The 23,392-nt window shown below is 42.8% G+C and overlaps 1 protein-coding gene across 2 annotated transcripts in view; it reads right to left on the bottom strand.

Moving 5' to 3' along the window:
- LOC306802396 (bifunctional heparan sulfate N-deacetylase/N-sulfotransferase 4) overlaps positions 1-23,392 on the bottom strand; it is a 105,830-nt gene that overhangs the window by 50,860 nt on the left and 31,578 nt on the right. The window contains exons 4-5 of one of the 2 annotated variants that reach the window (XM_079306570.1): positions 16,334-17,082; positions 2,062-3,299 (exon numbers count right to left, since the gene is read on the bottom strand). In XM_079306570.1, coding sequence (XP_079162696.1) covers positions 2,062-3,042 — 981 coding nt within the window. In that variant the 5' untranslated portion in view covers positions 3,043-3,299; positions 16,334-17,082. Of the gene's footprint in view, positions 1-2,061; positions 3,300-16,333; positions 18,109-23,392 lie in introns of those variants that run through there. The other variant, XM_079306571.1, reaches the window with a different exon arrangement.

Below are 23,392 nucleotides of genomic sequence, written 5' to 3'. Positions count from 1 at the left end.
AATACCCTGAGGAACAAATCTGTGCCTGTAACTGCTTCAAAATGGAATCCATAATGTTGAGGACAGGTGTCTATGGGTGCTCAAGCTGCAGGATGGATTTATGTGTGAAACATTCACCTAAAAAGGGGAGATGAACTTTTTATTGTCCCTGAAAGAGAGCTTGAGGGGAAGGTTCTGAGCCTGTGCTGAAGATTTCTCCCTGTGGTTAGTGTGTGTGGCATGATATCTTGTGTGAGGTGAGGAGGGCATTTATCCTGTGAGTGGCACTTCTGGTGTTTTTGTGAGGAAAGTGGACTGCTAACTGGGCACTGGAAAAATGTGGGAAGAACAAAAGCTTCCCTCTGTGCCCTGGCTCATACATAATCAATGAAAGAAGGTTCACCGTGTATTGCTTGAAAAAAAATTTTAAAAAGTCTGAATCTGAGCAGATGTTACTGTCTAGCTATTCAGCAGTGTGGGCTAGCTGGTTTTCAGATAAATAAATGCTTGCAGCACATAAATACATTTCTGAATGCTTTTAACAGCATCCAGCTGCTACTGCAGCCCCTGGATGAGGAGTTTTCTGTTGTGTCTCCTAGAATGAGCATGGAATCATGGCTGCTGTGCCAAGCACAACTGGAAAGGTTTGCCTAGCCATGTTGTTGACTGCTGGATAGTAATGGGGGTGATTTGTGCTTTTCCCTGCAAAATGAGATGATTGCAGTGAGACCTCTGCTCTGAATCTCCAAGTGTCTCTGTGTGGACACTCCTCTGCTGGCAGTGGGGGCCCTTGAACCCTGTGGAATTATAACAGGCTTCCTTAGTGGAGCAAACCACGTCAGAGAGACGCTTGCAAAAAGGAGCAGGCAGGAAGCTATTGCTGGAAAACTGGTTTCACAATTACCTTTTGAGTTAATGTCCTCTTGTGTAGGAGCCCTTTCTCAGAGCATTTCCCCATATATTTCCAGAGAGAGAGCACTTGATCACTGAGCTTGTGCGCAGCGCTCAGATCTCAAAGGCACTCCAAGTGCCTGGTGCTCAGAATCAGCCCTGATGAGCATTCATATGCCTGGCTTGGCTAACAGAATTGCCCCAAGTGCTCTGATGTGCAAAACTGTTTCAATTGTATATGAGGCTACTGCTTTTGCTGGGTATTTGGATACCTCAATGGTCTGGATGAGGAGGTAAATTAATATAGAAACTGTAGAAATGGAAATAAGGGTTTAGAAATTAAATAGAAATCTGCTGTTAAAAACAAAAGGTTTGCTTATTGTTCTTGAAAGCATTGGGTATTTACAGGAAAAACCCTTCAGAGTAAAGGCTGGAGAATGTGATATTGCATGCTTAGGGACTCAATTAATCTCTGACTATGATTCCCACATGTGGAAAATGACAAGAAATAACTGTCATGCTGTTGAGCTCTGTCTATTCTTTCCAAGTTGAACACATCTTTGAAAATTACTCTGAACAAATTTAATGGTGTCCCTGGATACTACAGATCAGGAAAATAAGTGCAGAAGAGCCCCCAGCGAGCAGTCTGTGGGCCTTTCACTCTATCAGATGGTTATGTCACTTGCTCAAGTGCATGCTGTGCTTCCACCCTGTCACGGGTAACTTTAAACGCTTACCTGCTAGTCTGGCAATGAAAATTATCCTGCTAACTCTTAGATGTCACATCAGGGATGTAGCTTCTTCATGCTCCTTTTCTCCTTTTGTCTTTTTATTCTTTTTAAACTCAGTGATGGTGAGGTTTAAAAGGGCAACCATCTTGTATTGTTCTGTCTGCTTTAGAGCAATACTGAGAGAAACAATGCAGAAAAGGCCTCTAGAAGATATTATATATATATATATATATTTGCAACATGCATGTGTATGCCCCTACATATGTGCACCCATAACTGCATCTTTGTATGTATGTGGGGAAAATGGCTTTTAATCTCAGGCTGTGGTTTATGTATCTGCTGCCTGCACTTGTGCACTTTGAGCCCTTACCAGGAAAAGAAGCTTCTCAGCTCTTTCAAGCTTAAACACCCATTAGCACACACACATGTCTGGGATGGTATCCCCCAGTTCTTGCCTTACCTTCACATCGTTGATGTTCATCCTTGTCCCCTCCTTCCCGACAAAGATGTCATCTATGTCCACCAGGATGTACCTCTCCAAGGAGAGCGTGAGCTTCTTTCCCGACAGGAAGGAGATGGCATCGAGGAAGATGAGCTTGTGGAGCCAGAAGGTCAGGTTGTTCCCAAAGAGGACTCTCTGGATGCCGTCGTGCAGCCCCAGGTCCTGGATGACAGTTGCATAGAGAGCAGCCCTGGGCAGCGTGGCAGGGGTGGGCCTGGCAGGCTGCAGCTCAGCCAGGAGCACGGGCTGGTAGGTGGAATGGTTGAACTGGAACACTGTCCAGTCCTCGCCGGGCAGGGGGCCCCTCTCCACCCTGGGCGCTTTGGTGATGCGCAGCAGGGGCGACTGAGGGTTCACCGTGCAGTCTCTGAGGGCCACGTTGTTGTGCAGCTGTAATGGCAGCCCCTTCAGTCTGACACTCGGGGAGCTGTTCTCGTTGGCTTTATGAAAACCAATTATGCTAACACTGTATTCCACACAGTATTTTTCCAGAAGCTCTCTATTCCACGAGTCCATGGACACGTACTTTAAAATATTCTCATATATAACAATCGTGTACTTCCCTCTCCCGTTGTCTGTGAGAGGGGGAATATCCCCCTTGGCTGGGGCAATGACCATGTGGTACTGAAACTTGCTGGACTCGAGAATGGCTATGATGTCTTGCCCCAGCTGGGAGTACTGGCTTTCCACAAACAGGAGCACGGTGGGATCAGTCCTAGAGGGATCAATTGGCTTAGGTGTTCTCAGCTCCGCAGCCCTGTAGGGCAGAAGCTTGAGGTCCTCACACTCTGCTTGTCCAGTGGTTTCCACCAGGGCCATTTCCTGCTTGTAGCCAGTGTAGAGGAAATAGGCAGAGATGACAATGCTTGCCAAGCAGAAGGTGGCCAGGAGAATGACCAGCGTTCGGAAGCTTCTGCGGAGCTTCCCGATGAGATTCATCTTTCGCAGGGCTTCCAGCTCCTGCTGGACTTGCTGCTTCTCTGGGTGCTCTTCCTAAAGTGCCATAGGAATAAGGAGCTGTGGAGGTTCCCCTTCCAAGATGTTCATGTGACCATTGCAGTGCATTGATGAAATGTTCGGGGAGGCTGTAAAGCTGCCGGGGCGGGAAGTCAAAGGACCCGGAAAGATAAATTGAAAGAGGTTTTCTCAGAATGCAGCAGCTGCCAATAATCAATGAAGAGGACTCTTAACATTATCTGCAACAAGAAGTAAAAGAAGAGTAAGTAAAACAAAATCCATAAAGCAATTAAAAACACACATTAATAAGGCTGGTGATTGATACTGGCAATCTGAGTAAAGAGGGAAGTTTCTGAGTAGTTCAAGGAGCACTCAGTGTCACTTGCTTTCTTGGTGCATTAAGATGAGCTGCATTAAGCAGCTGCCCTGTGTTCTCAGGATACAGAAATGAACTCTGAGCATAACTTTTTGAGGATGTGCATCTACTTATCAGCTTTTCTTGTCTAAAATGCGTCATTGCTATTTCAAATGGGAACAATGGAAGATTTCGGGGGCAAAATTAGGAAAAAATTAATCTTTGTCTAATAAGGGACCATGTTCCCTGTCAAATTCCAACTGCATAAGGGATAAACTGGTGTTGGATTGGAAAACTAATGTGACCAAAGTGAAAAACACAACAGGAGGAAAGATTTGTAGAGCTTTCTCTCCAGTTTGCATTCTGCACTCAGAGCAGTCAGGACTCCATGGTGCGGTTTAGGAACTGTAAAGATGCTGTGGGGATTTTTCCAAGTGAATAAGCAGGCTGCTGCAACTGTGTTGGAGCTCTGGAGGCTCTGCCTCCATCAGGGATCAATGGGAGGTGCTGTGGCAGGAGAAGCACCTCAAGGGAGCTGTTTTAGTGCTGGGTGGGCAAGTAGGTGTGTGTGCTGGTCCATGACACCTCCAGCTAAAGCCCTCAGCCTCTGGTCTGTCCCTGTACAGATGAAGTACGAGGTGCTTAAACCTCATTGCTCTGAAACCCCCGTGCAATTCCTGGCAGTTCTGCCTAAATTCATGAAAAATTGCCATTGGTAACAGTAAACCCTATGATTCAGAGGCAGTTAAAGCTAACTAAATAAATAGACTGTGCTGCTCTAAGGATTTAAGTAGGAATTAACATCTTTCTGAATTATTTATAGTGTTTGTCTATTGGAACAATGTGAGACAGTAAACAATGAATGATTTTGGAACTGCAGGGAAGAAATGCTTTTTCCAGGCAGATACTTATCAGTTGATGTGTCCTCCTCCATTAGCTCAGATTACACTTTTGACTTGTGTTCTGGAAACTATTCATTCATCTTAAGGCTTGCACCTAAAACTGGAAAATGCTTGTAAGAAGCATTTAGAGAGGAGGAGTTGTTTTCTGAGACCGTTTGTGAGTCTGGCAGGTTCAAGCTCTTATCTGATTTACCTTCCTCAGCTGGAAGGTTGCAAGGAGATTGATACCCCTGCATTGTGGGCTATTCCAGCAGTGACCCTGCTGTGTCACAAAACTGGCCAAGAGGGGAGTGAGGTAGGGACAGATAGAAGAAACACCTTCTGCATTTACTCCTTTCTTATGTGCGAGAGAAGAAATAAAAATCACAGCTACCATTAGGAAATTGAAGTCATCCTGATAATCTTCAGAGTATTTGCCCTGCTTTAGTGCTTCCCTTGTTCTGCAATTGTCTGCTTGGTGGGATTTCACTTCTTATTAAACCTCCAATTAAGATTTCCTCAAAAGATAACACTGGATCAAGTGAAGCATCCTGTGCCAGGCAGTGTTGGAGTTTGGGTGACATTGATGAGTTGCTCAGCCCGACTCCGAGGGTTTATCAGATCAGGACTCTTGCTCTCCGTGGGAGGGGCAGCCTACAGGGCTGGGTGATGTGTCCCCCCCAAAAAAGATGATTGCAAAAAGCCTGTTTGGTCAGCACGAGACAGGCAGGTAACCTGGAAAAAATCTTGAACTCGCTGTCCTCGGACTGTGCATCCACGGCTTGCTTTGGGCACTAGAGGGCAATCGCTTCTCGCTTTTGCGAGGCAGCACCTGCTCTGCCCTCGCTCCCGAGCACAGCCCTGCCCGCGGCCACGCTCCCGCCAGGAGCCTTCGCAAATCCCCAGGGCGCGTAAAGCACCTTAATCTTAATTAAGATTCCTATGTTTAACATTAAATAAAAGCCAGGAGTTCTGCTCTAAGAAATGTGCCGCTAGATCACCCTGGATGCTTTGCAAATGTTCCAGCCTCCACCTGTGGCACAAGGGAATAGTTGACAAGACCTAAAATCGCATGGATTTCTCTCTGTGTTTGACTGCTGCATCTCCTGGGTACTGGTATTGCAAGCCGCCAAAACAATAAATTTCACGAATATTATAGCTTGTATTACTAAAATAGGAGAAGCCCCTGACTTTATGCTAGTCAAAACAAAACTATGGTCCTCATCCCTAACTATTTCCTCCCAATAACATGGTAAAATCTCATTGAGATGAAATCTGATTATATTATAAATAAATGCAAGTATTCCCACTTATTGAGATGTATAATTATATAAAATTGATATAGAATTTAAACTTGTGTAAGGAAACCTAGCATTGGAGCAGACCTTATTTTGTCTGCACATTGTTTTCCAACTGCTCCGTTGAAGTGATTATACTGTTCAGTAAAAAAAAAAAATGGTGTGAAGTAATTAAAGGTTATGAAAATAATTCAGCTATATTAGCCATTAGTGGAACTTTCTCCGAGGCATAATTGGAAGTTAAGTGCCATTTGTGCCTTTGAAACTCTCCCCCTTAAAGTTCAACAGCTTTATATTCGCTCCAGAATTCAGCTATCTTCGGAGAGTTCCTGTGCTAGATTAATTTGCAAAACATGAAAATAGGCCATATTTCATAATTAGTGTTACTAATGGAGTTGCATTTTGGTAACTGGCATTTGAAGTCTTGTGCTCCTGTGGTCACTGATGAGCATTCACAGAGTTTTCAGGGAGGTAAAGCCCAAAGCTGGGCACGTTTGCTCAAGGAATCAAGGTTACAGTCATCCAGAGTTGGTTCTTCAGTAGATCTTCAGCCAATTTCCTCAATATGGGGCCTTTCCCCAGCAAGAGCAGAACGCTGCAGTACAACTCCATTGTGATGTCAGAGACATCTGCAGGGACTCTAATTTTTCTTTAATTCAGGCAGCTGAAGAAAAATGGGGGTTTAAAAATTGCTGCCTCCTTGCTAAATAACACTTCCTGCTTGCCTGCAAAAATGCATTTGATTGATGAGTAAAGTGTACTGATTTTGAAGATGATTGATTGGGAGATTAGGACTTGACTATTTAAAACCGATAGCACGACAGCCAAGAGAAGCAGCCCCTTATTAATGCCATGTGTTAAATGTGCATCAGGAATTAAAGCTGACTCCCCCGTGGGCCAGTTCCCACGGGCACAGCTTCCCCCAGGGCTCTTGGTGCCTGAACAGGCAGACTTGGTGTGTGGGCTGGGGGAGCTCCTCTTAGCTCTGATCATGGGTAGGCAAATGATCTCTGAGCTACTTGAGCTTGTGGGAAGTAGAAATACTGATATCAAACCATCAGCTGTGTTCGTTTGCCCTGAGGATGGAGCTAATGGACTTCACATCTGCAGTGGGCTCAGAGGTGTCAGTGCTGACAGGGCAGAGCAGAGGAGCAGGACCCTCGTTGTTCCCCAGCAGTGTGGCCATTCCTAATCTCCTGTCTGCACCAGAGTGCACTGCTGGGAGCAATTCACCTGGAGGCAGGCCAGAGCTTTCCCTTCCTTATTCCGGCATAAATCACAAGTCAGAATGTCTTTATTGTCTATATATAAAACCTGCCTTTAGGCTAAAAGGCTGATGTAAAGCCTTTCCTCTTTTCTTTCCTTTTTAAGCTTGTATGACTCCTGTCACTTACCAGCAGCCCAATGAATCATGATACCTGCCTTGCTGCTCCTTGCATGGACTCCTCATTCATTACAGAAACAAGCAACCTGATTTGAGTGATAAATGACTCCTGGTGACCATTAGAAAAAATTCAGGGTTTCTGTTCACTGCAGAAGGAAAAAAAGAGCATTTTTCTTTTCTTTCTCTCGGAAAAGTTTCCAGGAGATTTTTTCACCGAGCTCACAAAACTTGCATCCTCTTTGAAAGTAACTTCTGCTTTTTTTCAAACTTAACAAAGCTGCAACATGTTTTGTGTTTGTAAATGTGGGGTGTTGAGAGGGGTGTTGGTAGCAGCTTCTCAAAGCTCATCACAAGGCATTAAAAAATTCTTTTTACTTAGGATAAGGTCAGCATCTTAGCTGATAAGGGATATTGCAGATCTTTTGACTTCTATTTTATCATTTCTAAGTGGAGAGACTGCTTAGTACTTTCACCTCTTTCATTTCTTTTCAATACATAATCATGTGTAAGTTAAACCCCCAATTTTTTGGTATTTTCAGCCGTTTGATCAAGTCTATAGTGCACATGTAATCTTGTGTGATTTCAGAAAGCTAAATGATGCCAGAGGGTGAAGTCAATAATCAATGAATATAAAGCAAAGAGTTTGAAATACTTCAACTTGTGCACTTGATGAAAGCTGGTATGATTTTAGTGTGGAACAACACTTGGAAGGGAGCTCTTTGACTCTTCTGACTTCTATTTCTCTTTGGCTTTAAACTTTTCCAGATGATTTTAGAAAGTGGTGAAAAGGCTCCCTGCTGGAGCAGTGGCTTGAGGGTGATTTGGAGATGAGTTTGGCTCCTATGGATGTTTTCATACCTTTGCACACCTATACACATGCACATCCTTTGGTTCCCCAGCCCAAATGTGATATTTCATGTTGCTTAGCTCCTAGCAGAAATATGTTTTAAGACTTAGCCAGACCACACTTCTGGTGAGTGTTGCCTGATGTTCAGCCTCATTGCTTCCTTCTTCTGACCCATTAACTTCCAGCAGTCTCACGGTCATTTGGACCACCCAGAAAATCCCATAAATATCCCATCTGGGATGCTGCAGTGAGGCTCCCTCCAAATGGCACAATTTATGGATCTCTAACTCCTCACTACTTCTGAACATAATGAGTAATTGTAGTATTTCCTCAGAAATTTCTGACTCGTGCTTTCTCTGGAGTGAAAGCTCCTAGAAATCAGTAATTTAGGTATTTTAGGTCTGAGGAATGCATGAAGAGAGAACCTATTATGTATTTTTTGTTTGTTGACAGAGTGGCTGTAGTGATCATCACAACAGATAAATGTTAGTGGCCACACTCACCCTCTGAGCAGCTCCACATGTTGTGTGGTGATAGCAGAATTATCACAATACACATAATATTTTGATGTCAGCAGGTAAAACATCTTGACCCTGAGGCCAGACTTGAAATAATTTAATGATAATTTTAAATGTACCTTCTCAATGCAGTTTCTAATAAATGTGTCCATCTAGCATCAGTGATGGTATTAAGACCTACCACTTCTCATCCAGTAACTCACCAAAAATTCAAAAGGCTAAATAGCATTAAAGGGTACAAGCCTGGCTTTGCCAAGGCCACTCAGACACCCGTAGCTGAGCTGGAAGTCCCTTGTCCTTGCATTGTGTCCTTCAGCAGCTGTTTCCAACCCTCATGACGTGTGCAGCAAAGCAAAAGGCTGAAAAGGTGGTGTTGAGAGATGATCTGAAGGTCAGCAGCTTCCTGCCAAAGCCATGATGACAGAGCCAAAATGTCATGGCAGGGAGCTGGGCCTGTGATGAAGGGATGTGTGTGCCCTGCAGGACTGAGCCCTTGCTTTGCTCTCCCAGTGGGACTCAGGGGAGGGCAGTGAAATGACTGTGCTGTCAGTGCCCCAGCCCTCGTGAATCAGGTGGGGAATAAAAGCAGCTTTGCACAGTGCTCTGAGGCAGCCCACACAACATTCCCCCTGACTTGCTGCAACAAATCTCCTGCTCTCGCTTGGTTAATGGCTCTTCATCACTTTTCAATTCATAGTTTAATGCTTCAATGGAAGCCAATTTGAATTCATTTAACTCTTCAAATAAAACTTTTGTGAGATGCTGTATCAGATGTTTTATTACAGTCCATCTATTCTGGTACAGTTTTCCACTTTCATGAGGCTGTCAATTAGCTATCCAGTTCCAATAGAATGATTTGTGTTGTGAACTCAGCTGAGAGACAACATTTGTGCACTAGAATGGCTGCCTAACTAGGACTCCTTCAAGTCAATCAATGCAGTAGCCAAACTCTGTACGTGTTGTTTGATCGGGTGGACAAGCTAAGCCATTAAAAAAAATTGCTAAAACCCTTTTTAATAGTTCTATTAGCAACCAAGTAACTGCAGATTGTCTGTATTGATTTTGAAAATTTACAAAGGATTACAGATTTGTGGGTGATTTAAAAACTTTACTTTTTGGAGGTTACTTATACACAAAAGAGAGATGTAGTCCCAGGCTTTGAAACAGCCTGTTAGAAGCTAAAGTATTTGGTGTTTATGTTTTTTTTTTTTCATTAGTTAATTGTTTCCCACACTTTCTGTTGTCCTATAGCTTTTCTGGGAGCTAAAAATGTTTGCCACCATGTGAGATAATTAAAATGTGTCCACTCTCATACCAATGCCAATATATTTCCCTGAATCACATGTTTTGTGGTGTTGGTATCCTGTCACAGGGACTATTTGTGAGCAAGTCAGATGTGGTCACATCTGTGCTAGGAATTAAAAGGAGGCCACTAACTTATTTCAGAGGGACTACTGCTGTCACATAGTAATGATCTATTGCTACTGCAGAGGAAGTCTATTTAAACCCAGATAACAAAGACTTTGTACTTAAATCTTTAGTACAGCACGTTTGCCACATGAAATTTAAACAGAGGTTTGTTCTGAGTTTGCTCAAGCCTGGTTCCTGCCAGTCAGACAAAGTTCCCAAGCTCTGTAGGCATTAATTCTCATTATAGCAGCTTCCCTTTATTTATTCTTTAAGTAATTTCTGCTGGAGTCCCCTTTCCCCACTTTGCCCTCACTGGCTGAAGGGTTTTGCTATCACTGAGAGGATTTGGTAGAAAAAGGAGGAGAATACACAGAGTTTGGTCCCACCAGTCTCTGATCAGAGCAGATGTGTGGGCTGGAGCACCATGCAAGCCACCAGTGCTGATGACAGCCTGGCAGGGCTTGGCAAGTAGTGGTGCCTCTCAAGCAAAATGAAGCAAAGAGAGTAAATGAAACCAGGGTGATCTTCCACGTGTGCCTCCTCTTTTTTTGTGTGTGTTCTTCTTGGACTTCCAAACAGTCTCTAAATACTTGCATTTATCACTGCTTCTGTTGCATGGCAGTTTGGGACTAGGAAGTTAAGTTTATAATATCTCTCCTGTCTCTTCCTAGTCTTAGTTCTAGACTAGGTTCCAGGCAATCCTTCAGGAAAAATTTGAGTCTTAGTACCAGTTCTCTACAGTCAAGATGAGCTTTTTGTGGGGACCACTTAGGGCTGCACATACGACTGTTGTCAGTACAACTAACCTAGAGAGAGATATTTGATCTTGTAACAAAAATACTGCAATATCCAAGAGACTTTCCCTTTAATGTACTTAAGTATTGCAGAAAAAGGCAGTCAGAGGAAGTTTTATGCAAGATTATTAACATAAATTGAAATTCTTACCTTGAAATAACTGGAGGGATACTGTTTGCCTATCAAGAGGAAAAATGCTTTATGGTGGAAGGATAAGGCAGGGAGTAGACCTTTGATTTCTGTCTGTGCCACCATCCTGTTTTGCCCTCTGGAGGCCACTGATTTTTTTCAGTATTTCATTTTCTCTGTCTTTGTTGAGGGAATACTAGTCTTTTCTACCTTTACATGGGCATTATCTGTAAAATGCTCTAAAATGATTCATGTTTGGTTTAGATGTGTACAGCATGGATATTGCAAAGTGTGCTTTTGGGAAAGCCAGGCAAAATTCATACCTTCGTGTGCAGGCAAATGTGTTTAGTGTACTTCCTTCCTTTTTCTTTTCTTGTTGTACCCTGGTTAAATTCCTTTGTGTTTATTCCTGCCACTGCTTTATGGGGGTTTCTCTGAGAGAAGCCACTTTGTCAGCCAAATGAAAGATCTCTTTAGAGGTTTCTGGTGTGTCATCTGTGACCTATAGATACTGCTCTGCTCTTGGTTCAAAATAAAAACAAATGTTTCTTTCTGAAAGATCTATTCTTTGTTTTGTGTAGATAAAGTTCAATTTGGAAATGCCACTAGTAGGATAAGGGTCCTACTTGGGAATTCAAGGGATTTTTTTGTTGAGTCACGCTGAGCTCAGAGACTGGAACTAGAACTAATACCATTAGAGCTCTGTGATGGAATAGAGAGGCTTTGATTAACCTCTTGCTTTCGTGAAAAATCTCTGTTTATTGAACTACTGAGGCATTAACTTATTGTTGAAGGGGGAGAGTGTGGAATAAAAAAACCCAAATGGTTGTCAGTCTTTTTGAACATACTGCCCCTTAATCAGGGTGGAATTGTCTTTACATTCCTGTCCTCTCCTGGGGGCTGAGTGCATAACTCTACTTGGTTTTCAATAAGAATCTCCAGGGTGTATTGTGGACAAGCAAATCCAGCCTGGCTTTCTGGCTTATGGAAGGGGCTTACAAAATTATGTCTCATCATTTGACACAGCATCTTGTAATCCATACAGCTCAATTTTAGGTAACATAGACATAGAGACTTTATTTTCTGCTGAACACATTTTTTTTTTTTTTTTCATGGAGCAGAAAGCCTTTTTATGAGGTCCTTCAGTTAAAAAATCTGCGTGTGCAGAATGATTGCCTGTGATTGATGTAGGCACATGGAGCTTGCACCAAGGCTGGTGGAGGGTTAGTCAGGTGTTGGGAGGCATGCATGGCTCACTTTGCTCACCATATGGACATTGCATATCACAGATTCCCTTTAACTGTGTTTTTTGAGGTGCAGATAATAGTACCATGCCCTTCTGCAGGTGCTTAATTCACAGGGTTCTAATGCATAGGTCTGCCCTAAACAGCAGGACTGTATGGGGGTAGAACGGGGAAGTAATTTAAAATTGCACCCCAAATACAGTCTACAGAGTAGTAATGAACAAAAACACTCTATAGTTATACCAGCTATTTAGGTGGGTAGAGTGCACGTAGTCAGGCAAGATATCAAGGCAGAGGGCCTTGCTTTTTTTTGGTTTAAAATTAAAAAATACCACCAAGTAGCTATGAGGGCTTTAAAATCAAATGTGATCAATAAGTCTAATTTCTGTATCTTATCCAGAAGCCTGGAACAGTGCATTTTCCTCTAATTTCCAAAAATTTCTCTTTGAATCACTGACCACCTGCCTTCCCCCTCTGGTGGTTTAGGGGGTGATCTATATCCCTATGAGAGAGAATAAATTCAAGAATACCCTGAGCGTCTGGAACTTGAGCTCTGGCCTCCTCCTTGCACAATATGGTCCCATGGAAAAGGACAAGATGTGCTTGGTGCTGTAAAACAGCCCCTGAAAGTAGAACACAGAGGAGGTGGGTGCATATTTCATGACAGACTGTTTTAACTTTCCAAACAGCCGCCTCTTTTACGGCCAGCAGCTACTATTAATTATTTATCAGAACACTTATTTATACACTAAAAGCTAAATGCAATCCTTTCAGTGGAGCCTGGCAGAGCAGGGGCTGGAGTAAGTAGCTGTGGATAGTCCTTCAGGAGGGGAGGTTTCATGCAGAGCTCTGCTCAGGGAAGAGCCTGTCCACATGATTCTCTCTGCTGTTTGTGCCTGGTAATGATATTTACATATGGGGCATGAAAACCCAGCCATTAATAAGTGTGTAGCTGTGGGGATGTCAGCCTGATCTCCCTTGGCCAGGCTAAGTAAGCCAAGGACGGTTCTTATGTCACCAGCATCCAAGGAAGAACAGGGAATCCCTTCCTTTTGATTTCCTTCCCCATGAAGGAAGCCCACCCTGCCCTGGCTTCTACTCCTGTGTTTGCTCTGGCTCTGTAAAACCCATCCTTGCAGCACAGGAGGAAGGATTCATTTGCTCCCTTTGCCTCCACTTGGGGAGAGCAGCTGCGACCCCTTCTGTCGCCAGAGGGAATGAAGCAGGATAAATACTCCTCTGTTCCTTTCAGAACAGAGTCTAATTGGCCATCCATGACTTCTGGGGCCAATGTGTTTCCCTCATCAAGGACTAACATGGTTTCTGTGCTGGTGTGCTGTTGCCATGTGATTCTGGTGTCATTGCTGTTTAGGTAAAATATTATTATTTTTCTATAGCAACTGTTAATTTCAGTAGAAATTCCGATTCCATTGTAATTATTCCTGACAGTAGTTGTAATAAATATTTGGGATTGACGTACATGATTTTCATTTTCTTCCAGCACCCGATGCTTTTAATAGCTCAATTTTTCTAATTTAAATGTTGACATAGATGGAGAATTGATTCTGAATTTCTGTCTGGTGCTCTTCTGGGTGCCTTTACCTTCCTGAGGGGCATTGCTTTAACATCTCAATAGGAGAAAGAGACTTGTTGCTGTCAGATGTGCAAAATGGGAGACAGGACTCTTGGACATTCCATCCAATTTCCAACAGAGACCCTCCTTCCCCCTAGCAGTCCACCTGCTCTGTGGTCTTCAGCTGCATCCCAGGCCTGAGAACAAGGGATTTGATAAACTGCCACCTTACTTAACATTTGCCAAGGGTTTCAAGCCAGGCTCCTCTCACCTTAAAGAGCATGGCTCACCCTAAGATCAATGCCCTGTTCCTGAAATTACTCCCCAGGCTGGGCAAAGTGCAGCTTTCTGCACAATTCCAAGTCAACCTTTCCTTCAGCCATCCCTGACCCAGCTTGCAATGCCTTGCAGCTCTCGGCCTAGGGGCTACTTTGCTCAGAAAAGCCAATTGTGAATATGGAAAGCAGTTTCTTGGATGCTCCTATGAAACTGCAGAAAGAGGGTTGGAATTAGATACTTTTTAAGGCCCCTCCCAACTCAAACCATTCTTAGATTTGGTGATTATGGAAGCTTTGCAAAGCAAACACTTGATGGAAGCAAACAACAGTGTATACATGCAACTGAAGCTCAGCCAGCCCTGTGGTTATAGAGGCAATCAAAGCAAAACTGTTTGTGGGCTAAATCAGAATGATTTAGAACAGAAATTATACTTTTTTTCTTTTTTTTTTAGTAGAAGTTCATTATATGGTTTCCTTTACTGTTTGTAGAAAAATGATGAGTCTTTTTCTGGGGACACAGAGTTAAATGCAATTTTTTGTTTATCTAACTGAAAACTCATAGTCAGAACTAATAGTAACTCATCAGCATTTTCTGTGCTCAGTATTGCCAAGGGTTGCAATATATGGCCACATTTTCCTTAAAGTATCTCATTATACTGCAGGGATAATTCCTGTACTGCAACCTTTAAAAAACCCCATCTTTACTATTAGCATATTTTTATCCTGCTCATAGTGAATATGACAGTTGAACTCTGGAGCAGCTCATGATTCCTGCATGGTGCTGAGTCTGTTCATGGCCATTACAAAGAGTGATACAGCAGACATCACAGCCTCTAAACACCCATAAAGTTTTAATAGGACTTCCAGAACTTGATAGTGTGAGTTAACATGCTGAAAAGGATTTGTATGTGGGGGTATATATATATATGTGTGTGTGTGTGTGTGCAAGTGATCAGTCACTGAAGCATCCTGCTCTCTGCTTAAATGTAACCCTTTGAATTTGATTTACTCTGATAAAATACAAGTTAGAGGAGCATTTCCCCAGCCTTACAGAAGAAAGTGGTGTCAACAAGACATTAAGATACTCCTGCTTTCAATTCTAAGGCTTTCAGACATTAGGCATCTATTATGAATAAAAAAAAAAAGCCAGTGTTCTGGGGAAATGGCACAAAACCTAATAGACAGTCTTAAACTTTTGCAGAGAGCAATGTCATTAGGAACATCTAATCCAATTGAGCAGATCATAGTATCTGATATGATTCAGGAGAAAACTCGAAGCCAAGAATTTCCTCAGTTAAATGTGCCTTGGCAGTTCACATGCCACCCCCAGCCCCTCCTTAGAGCAGCATTCCCAAAAGCAAGACAGACAGTGCAGCTTGGTGGAGGGGAAAAGGTGCATGGGGAAAGTGTACAGACAGGATGGGGTAAGACAGGGAGCACCTGGAAACGTTGCCAACTATTGCAACTTTATGAAGTAGGAGATCCTGCTGTCCTCACACAGGCTGAACATTTATAGCAGGAGGATCATGATTCAAACTACTGAAGAAATGGGGTGAAAATTAGTTCCTTCTCTCTTTGTCTTGTTCTCTGGTATTCAAAACTAGGAAAGGTAGAGTAACCTGCTGCAGGGGGTAGGCCAGATTCTGCAGCATTTACTCACACAGGGGGAAGGAGGGAGGCTTCAAGCAATGTGAATGAGAGCCATGGGAGTTAGTAAAAAATGACCTGGGAAATTCCCTGGGAAAAAGAACTTCATGAGTGTGGGATCTGTAGGTATGTGTGGTTACAACAGTGCAGTGCTTGTAGGAAGGGACTTCTTCACCTCTAAGCATTTTCCTCTGAGTGTCCATTCCCAGCAGCAGTGCCTTGGAGCTCGTGTGCCAGCTGCAGGATAAAAATGCTGGGCTGCTGCTGGACTCAGGCTCTGTAGGATCTGAAGAGATCACACTGATTTCTTCAGTCTACCTCTTACTATCTCTAACAGTCCTTGCTTCCACTCTATAAATGATGATGCTGTTAAAAAAAAAATGCTGCTGACAGATGTTGTTTGCTAGCAAACTACTGGAAGAGAATAGATCTGTAGGTTTTGGCTTCCCCACAGTACAATTGCTTTTACTTTGGTGCATATTTAATATATCTCCATGGAAAGCTTCTACCATGTCATTTTTGTATAGTAGTTCTGCAGAACTTGACTAGATGGTAGCAAACAAAAGCAAAGGATGTGGAGTAGACCAGAGAAGCAACTGTATCCTCACATAACTTCCCATGCTGTCCGTCTGTGGTCTTTCATATATTTAGGCAGACAGCTGCTTCCCTCAGAAACAACATCCCTTTACATCAGGGACACTTGCAAACGTGGCAAAGACTATATCAAACTTCCAAATAATCCTTGGAATGCCGGGCTCTAGGCAGCTTTTGGAAGCACTTACTATGCATAGGTTCTAGGCAGATCATTTGACACACTCTGGATATTTATACCTGCTCTGAGTACAGGCACTGTCTCTGTGGTTGTATGAATATATACCCCAAAGCAGAGGTTGAGAAGCTGAACAATCACTTACCTAGAGAAGAATTTCTCTTCCTAACGTGCAGCAAAGAGACATCTGCTATTCAAAGATCTTCACGGGGCTCCAGGTAAACTAGGGAGAGTTTTCAGTTGCCAGCAGCTGTCTGAGCGCCATCCCAGGAAGGCTCCTCTGGCTCCAGCCCCAGTCACCCAACTCTACCGGCACAGTCACATCTCATTTGTGCCCAGCCTGTCCTTTTCAGAGCGAGCAGCCGGCTGGAATGATTCAAACCTCTGCTCGGCACACCGTTCAAAATGCAGCTTCCTCTCGGACACGGGGATTAAGCCGGGGAGCCGCCAGGCTCCGGCAGAAAGCCTGCGAGAACTCTGGAATCAGCCAAGGAGCAGCTGCTCGGGTCCTGCCGCCGGCGCCGCGCTCCCGTGTGCCGGAGTCAGCCTCCGTCTCCGCGATCTCCAGGAGTAGCGAGGCGGCTTCGCACGGCTGGGATTGGCAGCAGCGGCCGATTCCTGCCGCTCATCAACCCGCAGACTTTCAAGGACTCGGAGCTGCTCTGATGTCATTCAGCCGAGGGGGGGATGCTTGGCGAGGACGCCAAGGAAGAGGCTAATTCGGAGATGAGCTGCATGCCTCTCCCAGCGCCCTGATGGATTCCGTGCTCCGCGCGGATTTGCATAATCTGTCATTGTGCGGCTGGACCACCTCCCCTCCTGCCCGCCCAAAATGCGGGAGGGAAGCGCCTCTTCCAGCTCCCAATTTTACACCTGGAGTCTGCAGCTGAAAGCCTAGGAGAAAGGAAAAGTTGAAAGAATCATTTTTCTGACAGCAGGATGCTTGTGCTCCCAGTGCCCCCCATCACCCCTCACTGTCTCCAGATGCTAAAAGAGGCTTAACAAAATCCTAGCTCTGGAAGTCTTGCTGGTTCTTGCTCTTGTTAGGTCACTGATAAGATCACCGGGGACAATAAAAGGTGGGTTTTAGGTATGACCAACATCAAGCAGGGGTCACCCAGCAAGTTTGTTTCTTGTTAAACGATCTCCCGGGCACCAGCAAATATTCGGTGCTCAGAGGTGAAAAGTATTTTCTTGCAGTATGTGACACAAGTTCCACCTATTTGTTGCATAATTTCTTATTAAAATCCTCTATTTCATCCAGCTAGAGAGAAAACCTACCTCTGCAGCCAAGAAACATGATTGCTATGTGACTTCAAATTATATTACAGAGGCAAAACTAAACACTTTCTATATTAAAAGAATTAGATTTTATTCCAATCTAATTTTCCATTTTTGCCGGCTTGACATCTTTCACTCCAAAACTGTTCTTTGCACAATACACCTTGGAATTGAAATTCAGCCAATTCTGTGCAGCAAATGTGAGGAGAAAATAGTTTTGTTCAAGGAGACTGGAACAAACCCATTCTGAGATGATGAATGATGCTGTAAACTCAGATTTGAATCATAGGAGGGTCAGCTCAACCTTTCGTGTTTCCAAAACAGTGTAAATAAATGGTGTTCCATGCAGTTCACCATTTACATCCTTCAGCTGGGACCTTCTGCATGAAGAGCTGTTTGCTCTCTGTGGATATTCAAGTTTCAAAGATGGTAGAGATTCTGAACTGGGGACTAATTGATTCCTTCTGGCTAAATTAGAAACTGAGGGAAAATTAAAATTCAAACTATGTCTGAGTAATTTCCTGCAATTTCCAATTACAAAGCACTTGCTGGGAGATCTTTTAAAAATGCCTTGCACCTATGGCCAGGCTCTGGATTTGGGATTCGTTTTCCAAAGACTGTTGTGAATGTTGGGTGTGGTGATCCCACTGCAGGTGGGTGGTGAGCAGATGCCTCCTTGCATCCTGTGTGAGCATTGGAGCTTCAGTCAGGGACATCTTCTGGTGCAGTTTATCCAAAAACTGACACTGCTTCCTAATGCTAATCTGATGGTGTGAAAAGAAAAAGTCCAGTTGTTTTTTGCTCTTTGTACTGCCATCCTTGGCTTCTGGCTGCATTTGGAACACTGGAGAGGTGCCTGTGGGAGGGTTTGGCTGTGGGACAGCTGTGCTGCTCCAGATGTGGTAGGAGCATTGCTCTGCCCCTTGGAAGCCACTGCTGCAGATGTTCCCAGGCAGGCCAAGTGGTTGCACAAGCTGTTGAGTGTGTTTTAATTCATCTGCTGAAGTCACTCTTTGAACTGAAACCCTTGGCTTAAGCCCTGCCGTGCTGGGTGAATTCAAGGAGCAGGGCTGTGGATTCACGCTGCCTCTGGAGCTGTTTGCTCTGTTGGTGATTCATTTGAAGTGCAGGATCAGGACAATGACTGTGCCAGGGTCTGCCCTCATGAGAAACGTGTGGGAATCTGTTGGCAGAGTTGCTCCAACTCTGTGTAACAGAAAGAGCACACCAACCCTTGGGAGGAAAGAGTACAGCTTGAATTTTCACTTCCCTCTCCTCTGGGTAGTAGACAGAATTGAACTCTTCCAGCTCGGTCACAAATGCACTTGAGTTTCCTAGAATGTCCTTCTGATCATGATATAGTTCTCAAGCTCTGCTTGAAGGAAAAATAGACAAGAAAGAAAGAAAGGAAGGACAACAAGAAACAGAAATTAAGTGTGGATGGAGAGAAACAAGAAAATAAGATAAATTCTAATCATTAAATGCTGTATTAATGAAGCAGCACACTTATGCTGAGATCCTTGCCATGTTATGATATATGTTTTTCTGTCTCTTAACCTGCAGCACAGATTTTGCAAAAGGTGGTGTACATAATTCTGTACCTGTTAAATCTGTTGAGGTTTATTTTCTCCCTGTATAGGTAGGCAATCACAACAGCTTATTCTATTTATTTTGGTACTGCAAGACCTATAGATGAAACCTGTCATTACTTTGGCCAAAACTTTCTTAAAAACATGACTGTCTGGGTTTGGAACTGTGAGTCTGTTGGTGGTTAGTTTTTTTGGTTTTTGGTGGTTGTGTCTTGTTGTGCTTTGTTGGTTTGGTGAAAATATGTGTTGCTCTGTTCTACCTAAATCTTCTTGCAGCTTACACACCTATCACTACAATGTCTGTTCACAAAGTATTCATCTTCATATCACCAGATGTGGAAAACTCAATTCCTGCAGTTCTGTGGTTAGAAACATAGAATCCTAGAACCATTTAGGCTGGACTAGGCCTTTAAGATTATGGAGTCCAACAATTAACCCAGCACTGCCAAGCCTACCACTAAATCATGTGCCTAAATATGATGCAGAGCAAGTAAATCCTCTCAGCAATTAGTGTGTAAACACATGGTATCTCCCTGGTTCACTCTTCCACAGTCTCTGAAAATTTTCACTGTATTATGAATCGAATTTGGATCGATGTTCTGTTGCTCTAGTGTTGAGTTTCTCTTGTCTGGCTGCTCCCAGTCTCCCCACCTGTTATTTCAGTGCTGGAATAGGCACTCCCTACTTCTCCTCTCAATAAACCCTCTTGCAGCATCAAGGTCATGCTTCAAAATTGACTGCAATACACAGAATCCTTTCTTTCAGCTAAAGATATTTATGGTCTTTACCAAAAGAAAGATGGCTTTTGACACTGAAGTTCATAATGAGTTTAAGAAAACAAAAAAATGACTATTCCTGGAAGAATCAGCTTTTTCTTGAGCTGTGGAGACTCCTTCTGAACCTCCCTGTAATTAAACAGCAGTGTCTTATTAGACACACAGAGCATTTCCTCAGATAGTGTAAATTGTCAAAACATCCATTGATTTCAGAGGAACTATGACAACTTATAAGAGTTATAGATTAGTCTTAATTTTCCAGCAGCAACTTGAGATAGGCAGAACTTAATTATACTCACATCAAAAGTGCAAGAAACATAAAGGCATACCAGAATGTGGTTTGGGTTTCTGTGAGTATTCATATATTTCATTAAGAAAATTTTTTTGTTGTCTTGATGTCTCAATAAATTGTTAGGGTTTTTCATCTGCATATTTTGGCTCTGGTTCAAAATGTGTTAGAGGTTTTACAGAATCAGAAATGTAGGGATCAAATATGGATACACTTGGAGCTGAGTTTCATGCATTAAAACTCAGTTAAGGCATTCACATCTTCTACTGGCAGTGCCTGCCTTGTTGTGGGCTATTCTTATTTCTCAGATGCAAGGGAGAACATGCTGCTAGTGGTCCATTTAGGCATGAAGTGCTGATTTGCAACAACATCAACAGTAGAAATGTTGCTCAGTTCTCCAGTAAAATTACAAAATGTAAGAAAAATAGCTAGATTCTCTGACTGCTGATTTTGTCCAGCTCTACAATCTCTTTTCCAGCTTCTATTATCCCCTCTTTATGTCTGGACACACTTGTACAGATGATAAAGGCAAATCAGTGCATGCCAGTTCTGTAATGACCTTTATCTTATACTTTTATTCCTCTGTAAGATTACTTTGATATTCTAGTGTGGCTTTGTTCCTGTACAGCTTTGGAAGTATTAGTTTCAGAGAGTGTGCTGATAGAAACTAATGTGGAGATATCTATTAAACCAACATACATTCATTTACATCTAGCATTAGAGCTGCTCCACATATTTCTAATTACATTACTGTTTTATGTCTTAAGTGCTTACTCAACTATGAAAATGTAAACTGCACTGTTTTAAGTACTCTTATTGAGATACCATCAAAGCAAAAAATGAGTTTGTGCTTAATCCATAGACTGATCTTTGTCACTGCTTCCTGTCTGACACTGAGACAAGGATTCATGATGTGAGAGAGATGGATGTCTGTGTATCCACAAAGACTTTTGGGCTCAGTCCCAAACTTTTCCTAACAGAATCCTTCCCAGGTTTTGCTTTGGCCTGAAGTAGCTGACAGCTCCTGGGAAGTAAAGGGGGGTAGGACTGGAGCTTAGAGAGAGAAGAGCTTTTTCCCAGGCCACACTTCAATGTAGCAGGAGAGACAAAAGCAGAGAGCAGATTTAAGCTCTGCTCAGCCCCCTTGTGATTTGCTGTTTGCACCTGTAACATGTGACACATCCTTGCAAAAACAAGACAAAAAGCAGGGGCAGGTGCCATTCATCCAACTGCCTCACCCAAAAAAGCTGCCTGCTTTTTTTTTTTTTTTTTTTTTTTTTTTGCACTGCATTGCAAATTGTCACAAATCCAGATCTAGGAACTTTGTTTGTGCTCCCATTTCCCCTTTCTGTGAAAGCATAGGGAATCAAGCTGTGTGACTCACAAAGGTTGTGCTTCATCACAGACCATGCTGGGGTTTCTCTGGTCCCCAGAGCTGCAGACAGAAGTAGAGTCACACGTGGTGCATCTGCTCCCAGCCTGAGGTCAGGCTGGGTGAGGGACTGATTGGAGTGCTAACACATTTTGTCCAGCACAGCTTTACAGCACCTGCAAGGGCTCCTTACAGGGCTGGGCAGTGCTCTGCACTCCCTGCATGAGCTGTAGCAGAGCCATTCACCAGCTCCTGATGATCTCCAGCCAAGCCACCACCAAAATGCTGATTGATGATTTCCATGAATTGGAACAATTATCTCTGTGTAACAGCACCATTCTGCTGTCATGTCAGCTGTGTCTGAGCTGTAACAGGGCTGCTAAGACAGCCAGGGAAAGGGGGCGTCTAATAAAGAGCAATGCAGGCCAGCTGCTGGCAAAGTCATTATCATAAAGAGTCTCATCCATAAAATGAAGTGATAGCCTACAAATCTCTAACCCAAGCATTTCTTCTTTGATTATTAAAAACAAAGGGGCTTGAACTCTTGGTTTGATGTATTAAGTCTTTTTTTTTTTTTTTTGAGTTAGTCAAACTAGAATGATTCATAAAGTAGCTTAATTAGACCAGAGCTCCAGTGGGTGTCCCCTTTAACATGTCTACAGAGACTCTTTTAATAGTCTAATCCACTTCTGAATAAAAGGTGAAACCAGGAATGGTAGTTTCAAAGGAGGAACTACAAAGAACATTTATCTTTCTCTTTTTGCTCTTCTGTCCTTGCCATCTAGATATCAAGCTTCCATTGCATTCTAAGGATGGCTTTTTTTTTCTAGGTTAGCTCGCACAAGCAGAGCTTTTTATGTACCATAATTTAAAACTTTAAAACGCTCAAAGTGAAAAATCCATTACTAGTGCACTTCCAAACTGGTTTTCTAGAATCACTGTAAAAAATGGATCCTGTTGTACAGTGTTTTGTTTCACCTCCTAGCAATTTTTAAAAAGTTTTAGGTCATCCTATTATAATTGGTTTTCCTCTTTATCTGCTGCTATAGGAGGAAGCCTCATGCTAATGCTCCAGTAGGGTGGGAAATCCTGAAATGGGAAATGGAATATGTCCTAAGGTCTATTTTTAGACTGATGTGACTAGGCTGTACTTCAAAATAAAATATAAAAAATCCCACATAAACCTGGGTTCAGCAAATGGGAGGCTAAAGACTTGGAAATGCTGTAGTCTGACAAGGGAAATCAAGATCATGATGTTAAATTTACTTTGAACTGGCCTTCTTTGGAGATGTGAAATCTCTCTGCAACATCTGCTAGGACAGATTTAATAAGCTAAAGAAATGCTTTTAATGTCTAACTGCTATTGATTCCTTTTCCTTGAGGTAGGAATTGCTTACAGATCTGCAGCGTTAAGCTTAAAATATGAGGGTGGCAGCAGAAGAAATGGCTGGGCTTTTTGTTTTGAATATGCAATACAATTCAATGTGAACAACGCCCAGTGATCACTGCTCTCCAATCATCTTTTAACTGAGGTTTCTTTATAAAATGTATTTTTCTTATGGAAAGAATATTAAGGTGACTTAATTAAAATGAGCAAAGAAAACCCTGGATGGAATAATCCAGAGAGCACTCCAAGTGAATTAGAACTTAATACTTAACCATTGTACTTCTGTATTATGCCCATTGTTACTTTACTCATGGAACTGATGTTCAGCAGGCTACATTTGAAAATATCTATAACGATATTTTGAAGTGGCATCTGCTCTCTGAAAACTTTGGGTCACTTCAGAAATATTCCAAATGTTGTTTGCCTATTCATATCAGTGATGTGGCTCCTGCTTTGTGTGCACTTTGGTTTAAGTTTTGTTTATTTGTTGTTTTTAAGCATGGCAGAAAT

This window comes from Erithacus rubecula (genome assembly GCF_903797595.1).
Source record: "Erithacus rubecula genome assembly, chromosome: 5".
In the NCBI taxonomy this organism is placed as follows: domain Eukaryota; kingdom Metazoa; phylum Chordata; class Aves; order Passeriformes; family Muscicapidae; genus Erithacus; species Erithacus rubecula.
Note: the sequence above shows the minus strand (reverse complement) of the source record. Positions and strands in the feature narration are given on the sequence as shown.